The sequence below is a fragment of the Narcine bancroftii genome, chromosome 2, assembly GCF_036971445.1.
Source record: "Narcine bancroftii isolate sNarBan1 chromosome 2, sNarBan1.hap1, whole genome shotgun sequence".
Classification (NCBI taxonomy): Eukaryota; Metazoa; Chordata; class Chondrichthyes; order Torpediniformes; family Narcinidae; genus Narcine; species Narcine bancroftii.
In genome coordinates this window covers 179065827-179083692 of record NC_091470.1, presented here as the reverse complement: position 1 = coordinate 179083692, position 17866 = coordinate 179065827, and the positions used below count along the sequence as shown (strand labels likewise).

General features: G+C 44.9%; 2 protein-coding genes across 24 annotated transcripts in view; one reads left to right on the top strand and one right to left on the bottom strand.

Annotated features, from left to right (window-relative positions):
* Positions 1 to 17762, top strand: part of LOC138752217 (putative uncharacterized protein FLJ46204) — a gene marked incomplete at its 5' end in the record, with an annotated part of 25192 nt that extends 7430 nt beyond the window's left edge. The window contains one exon of the mRNA XM_069915204.1: positions 17619 to 17762. Coding sequence (XP_069771305.1) covers positions 17619 to 17762 — 144 coding nt within the window. The remainder of the gene's footprint in view (positions 1 to 17618) is intronic.
* The window catches only part of LOC138754670 (myosin heavy chain, clone 203-like), a 132387-nt gene that overhangs the window by 103392 nt on the left and 11129 nt on the right, over positions 1 to 17866 (bottom strand). The gene's annotated exons all lie outside the window — the stretch shown is intronic.

Here is a 17866-nt window from a genome sequence, read left to right as displayed (position 1 = left end):
CACACACACACTCACACACATACACATACCGAAACACAAACACACAGACACATGCACTCACAAACTCACACACAAACACACACACATACATTCATGAATGCACGCATGCACACACGCACACTCACACACACATACCAAACACAAACACACACACACTCACACAAATACACATACCGAAACACAAACACACAGACACATGCACTCACACACACACACACACATACACACACAGACACTCACACACATACACATACCAAAACACAAACTCACACACAAACACACACACACATACACTCACGAATGCACACATGCACACACACACCAACACACGCACACACACACACTCACACACACTCACACACATACACATACCAAAACACAAATTCACACACAAACACACACACACATACATTCACGCATGCATGCATGCACACACGCACACTCACACACATACCAACACAAACACACACATCAAAATACACACACATATATACATGTGTTCGCACACGCACAACCACACACGCACACATGTGCACACATAAACACACACATAAATATACATACACAAATACCAAACCGCAAATACACACTCACAGACACAGATGCACACGCATACATACAGACACATACCAAAACAAACACACACAGACACGCTGTATCACACACAAACATGCACACAATCACACACACATGCACGCACACATGCGCGCACACATGCGCGCACACATGCGCGCACACACACACACACACAAAACCATAAACACACAACCACACCCGCACACATGTGCACACACATAAACACACACAAACTCATACCAAACCGCAAATACACACTCAGACACAGATGCACACGCATACATACACACACATACCAGAAAAAACACACACAGACACGCTGAAACACACACAAACATGCACACAATCACACACACATGCAAACACACTCACACAAACACATTCACATACCAAAACACAAACACACAGTAATGCACACACACATCAAAACACACAAACACACGGACACACATAAAACCATAAACACACTCACACACGCACACACACATTCACACACCAAAACACAAACACACACACGTGCACACACACAAGTACGCACAACCACGTACACTCACACACATACCAAAACACAAACACGCACATGCACGCACACCTACTCACACATTCACACCAAAACACAAATACACATACACACAAGCACACACACAAGTACACACACTCACATACACACACACTCACATACATACACATGCATATGCACACACACACACGTGTGCACACAAACACATACCAAAACACAAACACATACACATGTACACACACACATAAAAACACACAAATGCTCACACACATACATGTACACAATCATATGCGCAAACACACATGCACACACATACACTCACACACACCTACACATATAAAACAAACACACACACGTGCACATTCACACACACTCATACACCCACACGCCCTCACACGAACACACACACCTAAACATAAACACACACATGAACACACGCACATCAAAACACTCACATATACATGCACATATGCACACACACTCTCTCTCTCTCTCTCACACACACACACACACATACCAAAACACAATCACACAAATACACACACTAAACACACACACTCACCCACACACAGACACACACACATGCATACACTCACACACACATGCAAACAAACACTCGCACACACACGCATTCACACTTTCACACACACTCACGCATATGCATACATACACATACACTCACACAAATATGCACATATGCACACACACACACACACACACACACAGGTGCACACATACTCACATACACATACCAAACTACAAACACACAGACCCATGCACACACACCAAAACACACACTCACACACATAAGAAAGCACAATCATACACACAGACACGCACACACACTTACACAAATACGCACGCGCACACTCACACACACGTGCACACACAGACACACATAAATACCAAAACACAAACACACACAGACATGCACACACACACTCACGCACACATACAAACATTCACAAAGACACACACTCACACACACATACCAAAACACAAACTGTCACACATACACACTCTCACACACGCACACGTGCACACACACATGCTCACACACACACTCACTCTCACACACACAATCACTCTCACACACACACTCACTCTCTCACAAACAAACACATACCAAAACACAAACACACACAAACACGCAGACAATCACACACACGTGCACACACACTCACACAAACACATACACAAACCAAAACACGAACACATACGCAGACACGCACACACACATTCACAGAAACACACGTGTGCCAACACTCACACACACGTGCACACACAGACACACATACAAACACATAAATACCAAAACACAAACACACACACACATTTTCACACAAATACACATACCAATACGCAAACACATAGACACACACACCACAACACACACAAACCCACCCACGTGCACACACAGACACACATACATACACATACATACCAAAACACAAACATACACAGACATGCACACACATACTCACGCACACACGCGTGCAAACACAGGCACACACACACTCTCATACACACTCACACACATGTGCACACGTACACACATTCACATAACAAACTAATAACACACAGACACGTGAACACACACACACACACAAACACACACAGACACAGACAAACACAAACACACACACACCAAACCATAAACACACACAGACATGCACACACACTCACACACAAATGCGCGTGTGCACACACTCACACACACACGTCCACACACGGACACACATACAAACACATATATATCAAAACACAAACACACACACACTCTCTCTCACACACACTCACACAAATACACATACCAAAACACAAACACACAGACACATGTACACACACACACTCACACACACACACAAACAGACTCACACACACATACATTCTCGCACGCATGCGTGCACACATGCACACTCACACACATATACCAAAACACAAATGCACACACAAAAACACCCACATACATGCACACACATGCATACACACACACACAAACATAAACACATATACACTCTGACACACACATACATATTTAAACGCACACACACGCCCTCACATGCACACACTCTCACACACAGACACTCACATACACGCAAACAAACATACACTCACACACACACACACACACACACACACACACACACAGACACACACACTCACACACACACCTGAACTCACGGACACACATACATACACATACATACCAAAACACAAAACACAGACACACACGAACACAGAAGCATACACACACTCTCACACACACGTACATACACATATACACATACCAAAACACAAACGTACACGTGCACACTCAACAAAACACACACATGCACAAACTCACACACAAACACACACGCACCACACACTTAGACAAAATCATACACACATGCATATGCACACACACTTATACACACTCACATGCACACGCAAACAATCTCACACACTCACACACACAAACATACACTCACACACACATACATATACCAACACACAAACTCACACACAAACACACTCACACTCACATACACATTCACAAGCACACATGCATACACTCACGCACGCACGCTTGCACACACACAACAAAACACAAACGCACATACACAAACACACCCTCACACATGCACACACATGCATACACACACACAAACATACACAAATATACACCCTCACACACATATACACATTTAACGCACACACACACGCCCTCACATACACACACTCTCACACACAGACACTCACATACACACAAATAAACATACATTCACACAAACACGTGCACGCACCCACTCACACGCACACACAGACACACATACAAACCAAAACACAAACACACACACACTCACACAAATACACATACCAAACCACAAACACACAGACACATGCACTCACACACCAACACACACACACAAATACACAAACACACACACACACACAGACACACACACACTCACACACATACCAAAACACAAACTCACAGACAAACACACACACATTCACGATTACACGCATGCACACACGCACACTCACACAGCCACACACACTCACACACACATATACCAACACACAAACTCACACATACATATTCACATGCACATACGCGTACACACACATACACTCACGCACGCACGCATGCACACACACACACCAAAACACAAACGCACACACACAAACACACCCTCACACACACATACACATTTAATGCACACACACGCCCTCACATACACACACTCTCACACACAGACACTCACAAACACACAAACAAACATACATTCACACACACACTTGCACACACCCACTCACACGCACACACAGACACACATACAAACACATACATACCAAAACACACACACACTCACACAAATACACATACCGAAACACAAACATACAGACACATGCACTCACACACACACACACAGACACACACACTCACACACATACACATACCGAAACACAAACACACAGACACATGCACTCACAAACTCACACACAAACACACACACATACATTCATGAATGCACGCATGCACACACGCACACTCACACACACATACCAAACACAAACACCACACACACTCACACAAATACACATACCGAAACACAAACACACAGACACATGCACTCACACACACACACACATACACACACAGACACACACACATACACATACCAAAACACAAACTCACACACAAACACACACACACACTCACGAATGCACACATGCACACACACGCACACACACACACACACTCACACACACTCACACACACTCACACACACTCACACACACTCACACACACACACACACATACCAAAACACAAACTCACACACAAACACACACAACCATACATTCACGAATGCATGCATGCACACACGCACACTCACACACATACCAAAACACAAACACACACACATCAAAACACACACACATATATATACATGTGCTCGTGCACGCACAACCACAGACGCACACATGTGCACACATAAACACACACATAAATATACATACACAAATACCAAACCGCAAATACACACTCACAGACACAGAAGCACACGCATACATACAGACACATACCAAAACAAACACACACAGACACGCTGTATCACACGCAAACATGCACACAATCACACACACATGCACATGCACATGCGCGCACACACACACACAAAACCATAAACACACAACCACACCTGCACACATGTGCACACACATAAACACACACAAACATACATAACACATACCAAACCGCAAATACACACTCACAGACACAGATGCACACGCATACATACACACACATACCAGAAAAAACACACAGACACGCTGAAATACACGCAAACATGCACACAATCACACACACATGCAAACACACTCACACAAACACATTCACATACCAAAACACAAACACACAGTAATGCACACACACATCAAAACACACAAACACACGGACACACATAAAACCATAAACACACTCACACACGCACACACACATTCACACACCAAAACACAAACACACACACGTGCACACACACAAGTACGCACAACCACGTACACTCACACAAATACCAAAACACAAACACGCACATGCACGCACACCTACTCACACATTCACACCAAAACACAAATACACATACACATAAGCACACACACAAGTACACACAATCACATACACACACACTCACATACATACACATGCATATGCACACACACACACGTGTGCACACAAACACATACCAAAACACAAACACATACACATGTACACACACACATAAAAACACACAAATGCTCACACACATACATGCACACAATCATATGCGCAAACACACATGCACACACATACACTCACACACACCTACACATATAAAACAAACACACACACGTGCACATACACACACGCTCATACACCCACACGCCCTCACACGAACACACACACCTAAACATAAACACACACATGAACACTCGCACATCAAAACAATCACATATACATGCACATATGCACACACACACACTCTCTCTCTCTCTCACACACACACACATACCAAAACACGATCACACAAATACACACACTAAACACACACACTCACCCACACACCCACACACAGACACACACACATGCATACACTCACACACACATGCAAACAAACACTCGCACACACACGCACTCACACTTTCACACACACTCACGCATATGCATACATACACATACACTCACACAAATATGCACATATGCACACACACATACACACACACACACAGGTGCACACATACTCACATACACATACCAAACTACAAACACACAGACCCATGCACACACACCAAAACACACACTCACACACATAAGAAAGCACAATCACACACACAGACACGCACACACACTTACACAAATGCGCACGCGCACACTCACACACACGTGCACACACAGACACACATAAATACCAAAACACAAACACACACAGACACGCACACACACACTCACGCACACACATACAAACATTCACAAAGACACACACTCACACACACATACCAAAACACAAACTGACACACATACACACTCTCACACACGCACACGTGCACACACATGCTCACACACACACTCACTCTCACACACACACTCACTCTCTCACAAACAAACACATACCAAAACACAAACACACACAAACACGCAGACAATCACACACACGTGCACACACACTCACACAAACACATACACAAACCAAAACACGAACACATACGCAGACACGCACACACACATTCACAGAAACACACGTGTGCCAACACTCACACACACACACGTGCACACACAGACACACAGACACACATACAAACACATAAATACCAAAACACAAACACACACACACATTTTCACACAAATACACATACCAATACGTAAACACATAGACACACACACCACAACACACACAAACCCACCCACGTGCACACACAGACACACATACATACACATACATACCAAAACACAAACATACACAGACACGCACACACATACTCACGCACACACGCGTGCAAACACAGGCACACACACACTCTCATACACACTCACACACATGTGCACACGTACACACATTCACATAACAAACTAATAACACACAGACACGTGAACACACACACAAACACACACAGACACAGACAAACACAAACACACACACACACCAAACCATAAACACACAGACATGCACACACACTCTCACACAAATGCGCGTGTGCACACACTCACACACACATCCACACACGGACACACATACAAACACATACATATCAAAACACAAACACGCACACACTCTCTCTCACACACACTCACACACACAAATGCACATACCAAAAAACAAACACACAGACACATGTACACACACACCAAAACACACACGCGCACGCACACACACACACAGGCAAACACACACTCACGCACACATGTGCGCACACAAGCACGCACACACACTCACACACACGTGCACTCACGGACACACATACATAGACATACATAACAAAACACAAACACACACAGACACGCATGTACACACGTGCGCATACACAAGCATACAAACAATCTCACACATACGTACACACACATATACACATTCCAAAACACAAACACACACATGCACACTCACCAAAACACACACATGCACAAACTCGCAGACACTCGCACATGCACACACACACCTAGACACATTCACACACACACATGCATATGCACAAACACGCACACTCATACACTCTCACATGCACACGCACAGAAACACACACACACTCACACACAAACACACACACACTCACACATATACATAGCAAAACACAAATACACACACAAACTCACTCACACACATAAACTCACACAAGCACGCGTGCACACACACACTCACACACACATACTGAAAAACAAATGCACACACACAAACACCCACATGCACACACATGCATACACACACACAAACATGCACACATATACACTCTCACACACATACTCATTTAAACGCACACACACGCCCTCACATACACACTCTCTCACACACAGACACTCACATACACACAAACATACACTCACACACACACAAGTGCACACACCCAATCAAACGCACACACAGACACACATACAAACACATACATACTAAAACACAAACAAACACAGACTCACACAAATACACATAGCAAAACACAAACACACAGACATGCACACACACACCATCACACACACACACACTCACACACTCACACACACAATCACATACCAAAACACAAACACTCAGACACATGCACACACCAAAACACACACACACATATCAAACCACAAACACATACACAAACATGCACACACACTCTCACACAAATGTGCACATATGCACATCACACACATGTGCACAAACGGACACAGACACATGCACACACACACCATAACACACACACACGTGCAAACATACTCGCATACACATACCAAATTACAAACTCACACACATGCACACACACCAAAACACACACACACACACAAGAAAGCACAATCACACACACAGACACGCACACACATTCACACAAATGCGCACGTGCACACTCACACACACGTGCACTCACAGACACACATATATACCAAAACACAAACACACACAGACACGCACACACACACACACTCACGCACACACATACAAACATTCACACACAAAGACACACACTCACACACACATACCAAAACACAAACTCACACACATACGCTCTCTCACACATATACACTAACACACGCACACATGCACACACACGCACACTCACACACACAAACACACACACACTCATACACACACTTACTCTCACACAAACACACACATACCAAAACACAAACACACACACACAGAAACACACGCAAACACGCAGACAATCACACACACGTGCACAGACACTCACACAAACACATGCACATACCAAAACATGAACACTCAGACACATGCACACACACCAAAACACACACGCACACATCAAAACACACACATACCAAACCACAAATACATACACAGACACATTCACAGAAATGCACTTGTGCCAACACTCACACACACGTGCACACACAGACACACATACAAACACATAAATACCAAAACACACACACACATACACACACACACACATTTTCACACAAATACGCATAGCAAATCGCAAAAACATAGACACATGCTCACACGCACCAAAACACACACACACACACAAATGCACCCACGTGCAAACACAGACACACATACATACACATACATACCCAAACACAAACATACACACAGACATGCACACACACTCATGCACACACGTGCGCAAACACAGGCACACACACACTCTCTCTCACAGACTCACAAAAATGTGCACACGTACACACATTCACATAACAAACTACAAACACACAGGCACATGCATACACACACACAAACACACACATAGACACAGACAAACACAAAGACACACACACACCAAACCATAAACACATACAGACATGCACACACACTCTCACACAAATGCGCGTGTGCACACACTCACACACACGTCCACACACTGACACACATACAAACACATACATATCAAAACACAAACACACACTCTCTCACACACACACTCTCTCACATACACACTCACACAAATACACATACCAAAACACAAACACACAGTCACATGTACACACACACCAAAACACACGCACACACACATACCAACACACACACCCACACACACACACCAAAACACACACACGCGCACGCACACACACAGACAAACACACACACTCACACACACTCATACACACACAGACACACACACATACATACCAAAACACATGCACGCACACACCAAAACACACACGCACACATCAAAACACACACATACCAAACCACAAACACATACACAGACACGCACACACACATTCACAGAAACGCACGTGTGCCAACACTCACACACACGTGCAGACAAAGACACACATACAAACACATAAATACCAAAACACACACACACACACATTTTCACACAAATACATACCAATACGCAAACACAGACACATACACACACGCACCAACACACACACACACACACACACGTGCACACGTACACACATTCACATAACAAACTACAAACACACAGACACATGCACACACACACACACAAACACACACACAGACACAGACAAACACACACACACACACACACACCAAACCATAAACACACAGACATGCACACTAACTCTCACACAAATGCGCGTGTGCACACACTCACACACGTCCACACACGGACACACATACAAACACATACATATCAAAACACAAACACGCACACACTCTCTCACACACACTCACACAAATACACATACCAAAACACAAACACACAGACACACGTACACACACAACAAAACTCACACACACGCGAACGCACACACACACACATACCAGTACATAAACACACACAGACACACACACTCACACACACGTGCACTCACGAACACACATACATAGACATACATACCAAAACAAACACACACAGACAAGCATGCACACTCGTGTGCAAACACAGGCATACACACAATCTCACACATACGTACACACACATATATACATTCCAAAACACAAACACACACATGCACACTCACCAAAACACACACATGCACAAACCCACAGACACTCACACATGCACACACACACCTAGACACATTCACACACACATGTATATGCACACACACGCACAAACATACACTCTCACATGCACACGCACACAAACACACACACTCACACACAAACATACACTCACTCACACATACACATAGCAAAACACAAATACACACACAGACACACACAAATACACATACCAAAAGACAAACACACAGACACATGCACACACACACACACACACACACACACACACACACACACACACACACACACACACACACACACACACACACACACATCAAACCACAAACACATACACAGACATGCACACACACTCTCACACAAATGTGCGCACACGGACATCACACACATGTGCACAAACAGACAAAGACACATGCACACACACACCATAAAACACACACACACACACACGTGCACACATACTCGCATACACATACCAAACTACAAACACACATACACATGCGCACACACATAAGAAAGCACAATCACACACACAGACATGCACACACACTCACACAAATGCACATGCGCACACTCACACACACGTGCACACAGTCACACATAAATACCAAAACACAAACACTCACAGACACGGACACACACACACACTCACGCACATAAAAACATTCACAAAGACACACACACATACCAAACCACAAACACATACAGACACGCACACACACATTCACAGAAACGCACGTGTGCCAACACTCACGCACACGTGCACTCACAGACACACATACAAACACATAAATACCAAAACACACACACACATTTTCACACAAATACACATACCATCACACACTCACACAAACATACACATAACAAAACACAAACACACAGACACATGCACACACGCACCAAAACACCCACACACAAATGCACCCACGTGCACACACAGACACACATACATACACATACATACCAAAACACAAACATACACACAGACACGCGAACAAATACTCACACACACATGTGCGCAAACACAGGCACACACACTCACACACACGTGCACACGTACACACATTCAATAACAAACTACAAACACAAAGACACATGCACACACACAAACTCACACAGACACAGAAACACACACACACCAAACCATAAACACACACAGACATGCACAAACACTCTCACACAAATGCACATGTGCACACACTCACACGCACGTCCACACACAGACACACATACAAACACATACATACCAAAACACAAACACACAGACACATGTACACACACACACCAAAAACACACACACACACACACACACACACACACACACACTAACCAGTGGACAAACACACACACAGACACACACACGCTCACACACTCATGCGCAAACACAAGCATACACACAAGCCTGCACACTCGTGCACAAACACAAGCATACACACAATCTCACACATACGTACACACACGTATACACATTCCAAAACACAAACACACAAATGCACACTCACCAAAACACACACATGCACAAACCCGCATACACATGCACATACACACACACACCTAGACACATTCACACACATGCATATGCACACACACGCACACACATACACTCTCACATGCACATGCACACAAACACACACACACTCACACACAAACATACACTCACTCACACATACACATAGCAAAACACAAGCACACACACAAACTCACTCACACACATACACTCACGCAAGCACGCATGCACACAAGCACACACGTACCAAAACACAAACGCCACTCACAAACACCCACATGCATACACATGCAACTTCTTTTCTTTCTTTGGCTTAGCTTCGCGGACGAAGATTTATGGAGGGGGTAAAAGTCCACGTCAGCTGCAGGCTCGTTTGTGGCTGACAAGTCCTATGCGGGACAGGCAGACATGGTTGCAGCAGCTGCAGGGGAAAATTGGTTGGTTGGGGTTGGGTGTTGGGTTTTTCCTCCTTTGCCTTTTGTCAGTGAGGTGGGCTCTGCGGTCTTCTTCAAAGGAGGTTGCTGCCCGCCAAACTGTGAGGTGCCAAGATGCACGTGAGGTGCCAAGATGCACGGTTTGAGGCGATATCAGCCCACTGGCGGTGGTCAATGTGGCAGGCACCAAGAGATTTCTTTAGGCAGTCCTTGTACCTTTTCTTTGGTGCACGTCTGTCACGGTGGCCAGTGGAGAGCTCGCCATATAACACGATCTTGGGAAGGCGATGGTCCTCCATTCTGGAGACGTGACCCACCCAGCGCAGCTGGATCTTCAGCAGCGTGGACTCAATGCGGTCGACCTCTGCCATCTCGAGTACTTCGACGTTAGGAATGAAAGCGCTCCAATGGATGTTGAGGATGGAGCGGAGACAACGCTGGTGGAAGCGTTCTAGGAGCCGTAGGTGATGCCGGTAGAGGACCCATGATTCAGAGCCGAACAGCAGTGTGGGTATGACAACGGCTCTGTATACGCTTATCTTTGTGAGGTTTTTCAGTTGGTTGTTTTTCCAGACTCTTTTGTGTAGTCTTCCAAAGGCGCTATTTGCCTTGGCGAGTCTGTTGTCTATCTCGTTGTCGATCCTTGCATCTGATGAAATGGTGCAGCCGAGATAGGTAAACTGGTTGACCGTTTTGAGTTTTGTGTGCCCGATGGAGATGTGGGGGGGCTGGTAGTCATGGTGGGGAGCTGGCTGATGGAGGACCTCAGTTTTCTTCAGGCTGACTTCCAGGCCAAACATTTTGGCAGTTTCCGCAAAGCAGGACTTCAAGCGCTGAAGAGCTGGCTCTGAATGGGCAACTAAAGCGGCATCATCTGCAAAGAGTAGTTCACGGACAAGTTTCTCTTGTGTCCTGGTGTGAGCTTGCAGGCGCCTCAGATTGAAGAGACTGCCATCCGTGCTACATCCGGTACCGCACACACATGCACACACACACACAAACATGCACATATATACACTCTCACACACATACTCATTTAAGCGCACACACACGCCCTCACATACACACACTCTCACACACAGACACTCACATATACACAAAGAAACATACACTCACACACACACACACAAGTGCACACAACCAATCAAACGCACACACAGACACACATACAAACACATACATACCAAAACACAAACAAACACAGACTCACACAAATACACATAGCAAAACACAAACACACAGACACATGCACACACACACCATCACACACACACACTCACACAAACATACACATACCAAAACACAAACACTCAGACACATTCACACACACCAAAACACACACACACATATCAAACCACAAACACATACACAGACATGCACACACACTCTCACACAAATGAGAGCACACGTACATCACACACATGTGCACAAACAGACACAGACACATGCACACACACACCATACCACACACACACGTGCACACATACTCGCATACACATACCAAACTACAAACACACAGACACATGCACACACACATAAGAAAGCACAATCACACACACACACACATACAAACACACTCACACAAATGCACACGCGTACACTCTCACACACGTGCACACACAGACACACATAAATACCAAAACACAAACACACAGACACACATAAATACCAAAACACAAACACACAGACACGCACACACACACACACTCACGTACACACATACAAACATTCACACACACACTCACACATACCAAAACACAAACTCACACACATACACACTCTCACACACATACACTAACACACGCACACACACAAACACTCATACACACACTCACTCTCTCACAAACACACACATACCAAAACACACACACATACCAAAACACACACACACACACTTTCACACAAATACACATACCAATACGCAAACACATAGACACATGCTCACACGCACCAAAACACACACACACACAAATGCACCCACGTGCAAACACAGACACACATACATACACATACATACCAAAACACAAACATACACACAGACATGCACACACACACTCACGCACACACGTGTGCAAACACAGGCACACACACTCTCTCACACACACTCACACACATGTGCACACGTACACACATTTACATAACAAACTACAAACACACAGACTCATGCATACACACACACAAACACACACATAGACACACACAAACACAAACACACACACACACCAAACAATAAACACACACAGACATGCACACACACTCTCACACAAATGCGCGTGTGCACACACTCATACACACGTCCACACACGGACACACATACAAACACATACATATCAAAACACAAACACACACACTCTCTCACACACACACTAACCCAAATACACATACCAAAACACAAACACACAGTCACATGTACACACACACCAAAACACACACACGCATGAACGCACACACACACACCAACGCACACACGCACACACGCACACACACACACCAATGCGCACCAACGTGCACACACACACCAACGCGTGCCAACGCGCACTCGCACACCAACGCGTGCCAACGCGCCCCCACGCGCCCCCACGCGCCCCCACGCGCCCCCACGCGCCCCCACGCGCCCCCACGCGCCCCACGCACACACACGTGCACTTACGGACACACATGCATACATACATACCAAAACACAAACAGACACAGACACACATGCACACACGTGCACACACACAAGCATACACACAATCTCACACATACGTGCACACACATATACACATTCCAAAACACAAACACACACATGCACACTCACCAAAACACACACATGCACAAAATCGCAGACACTCGCACATGCACACACACACACCTAGACACATTCACACACACACATGCATATGCAAACACACACACACACATACACTCTCACATCCACACGCACACAAACACACACAAACATAAACTCACACACACATACACATAGCAAAACACAAATACACACACAAACTCACTCACACACATAAATTCTCGCAAGCACGCGTGCACACACACACACACACAAATACCAAAACACAAACGCACTCACACAAACACCCACATGCACACACATTCACACACATGCACACACACACACAAACATGCACACATATACACTCTCACACACACATACTCATTTAAACGCACACACACGCCCTCACATACACACACTCTCACACACAGACACACACAAACACACAAACAAACATACACTCACACACACACAAGTGCACACACCCAATAAAACGCACACACAGACACACATACAAACACATACATACCAAAACGCAAACACAGACACACACAAATACACATACCAAAACACAAACAGACAGACACATGCACACACACACCAACACACACAAACACACACACACGCACACATTCATGCACTCACACACACACCAAAACAAACTCACTCACTCACACACACACACCAAAACAAACAAACTCACTCACTCACTCACACACACCAAAACAAACAAACTCACTCACACACTCTCACACTCTCACACTCTCACTCTCTCACTCTCTCACACTCTCACACTCTCACACTCTCACACTCTCACACTCTCACACTCACTCTCACTCTCACACACCCACGCACACACACACAAACAGACTGAAACACACATACATTCACGCACGCACGCGGGCACACACGAACACTCACACACACATACAAAAACACAAACGAACACACACAAAAACACTCACAAACATACATACATATACACTTTCACACACACATTTAAACGCACACACACGCCCTCACATACACACAAACCATACACTCACACACACACTTGCACACACCCACTCACACGCACACACAGACACACATACAAACACATACATACCAAATCACAAACACACACACACACTCACACAAATACACATACCAAAACACAAACACACAGACACGCACACACACCAAAACACAAACACACACACACCCACTCACACACACACACACTCACACAAATACATACCAAAACACTAACACACACACTTCAAAACACACATACATAAAAATGTGCGCACACACGCACAACCACACATGCACACATGTGCACACACATACACATACATACACAGATACCAAACTGCAAATACACACACACACAAACACACAGACACACAAACACACAGACACACAAACACACATACTTACCAAAACACAAACACACACTCACACACACATGTGTGCACACAAGCACATCACAGACATGTGCACAATTGGACACAAACACTTGCACACACACACCATAACACACACACACATACACACGCCCACGTGCACACATACTCGCATACACATACCAAACTACAAACACACAGACACATGCACACACACCAAAACACACACATACATAAGAAAGCACAATCACACACACAGACACGCACACACTCACACAAATGCGCATGCGCACACTCACAAACACGTGCACACACAGACACACCTAAATACCAAAACACAAACACACGCACACACACGCTCACGCACACATGCACACACACATACACTCACACACAACACACATACAAAAACACAAACACACACACATGCATACACGCACACAAAAAGACACACACACTCTCTCACACACACACCAAAACGCATCTGCACACACAACCCAACACACACACACACACACACACTCATACACACACACTCACACACACACACACCGATACACAGACATACACACACACAAACACACACACACACACACACACACACACACACACACACACACCTGACATGCATAGACACACAAACACGCATATTTCAATTTAAATATTGAAAAATTAGACATTCGGCGCCATAACATGCCATTTTAGTCCAATTACACCCAATTAACCTACAAGTCCTGGTACATTTTGAATGGTGGGAGGAAACCAGAGCCTCAGGGGAAAACCCACAAACTCCTCACAGACAGCATGGGATTCGAAGCCTGATCCCGATCACTGGTGCTGTAAAGTCGTGGTGCTAACTGCTACTCCAACCACTGAGGGATTTTGTTTCATAACTGGTTTGGCAAAGAGCTTATTTATAGAAATGTATAAGCTGTCTGAGTGACCCTATCCTCAAGAAATGCATTAGAAGAACATGGGAAATAGGATCAGGAGGCGGCCATTGGGCCCGATGATCTTGCTCCGCCATTCAATGTGGTTATGGCTTAT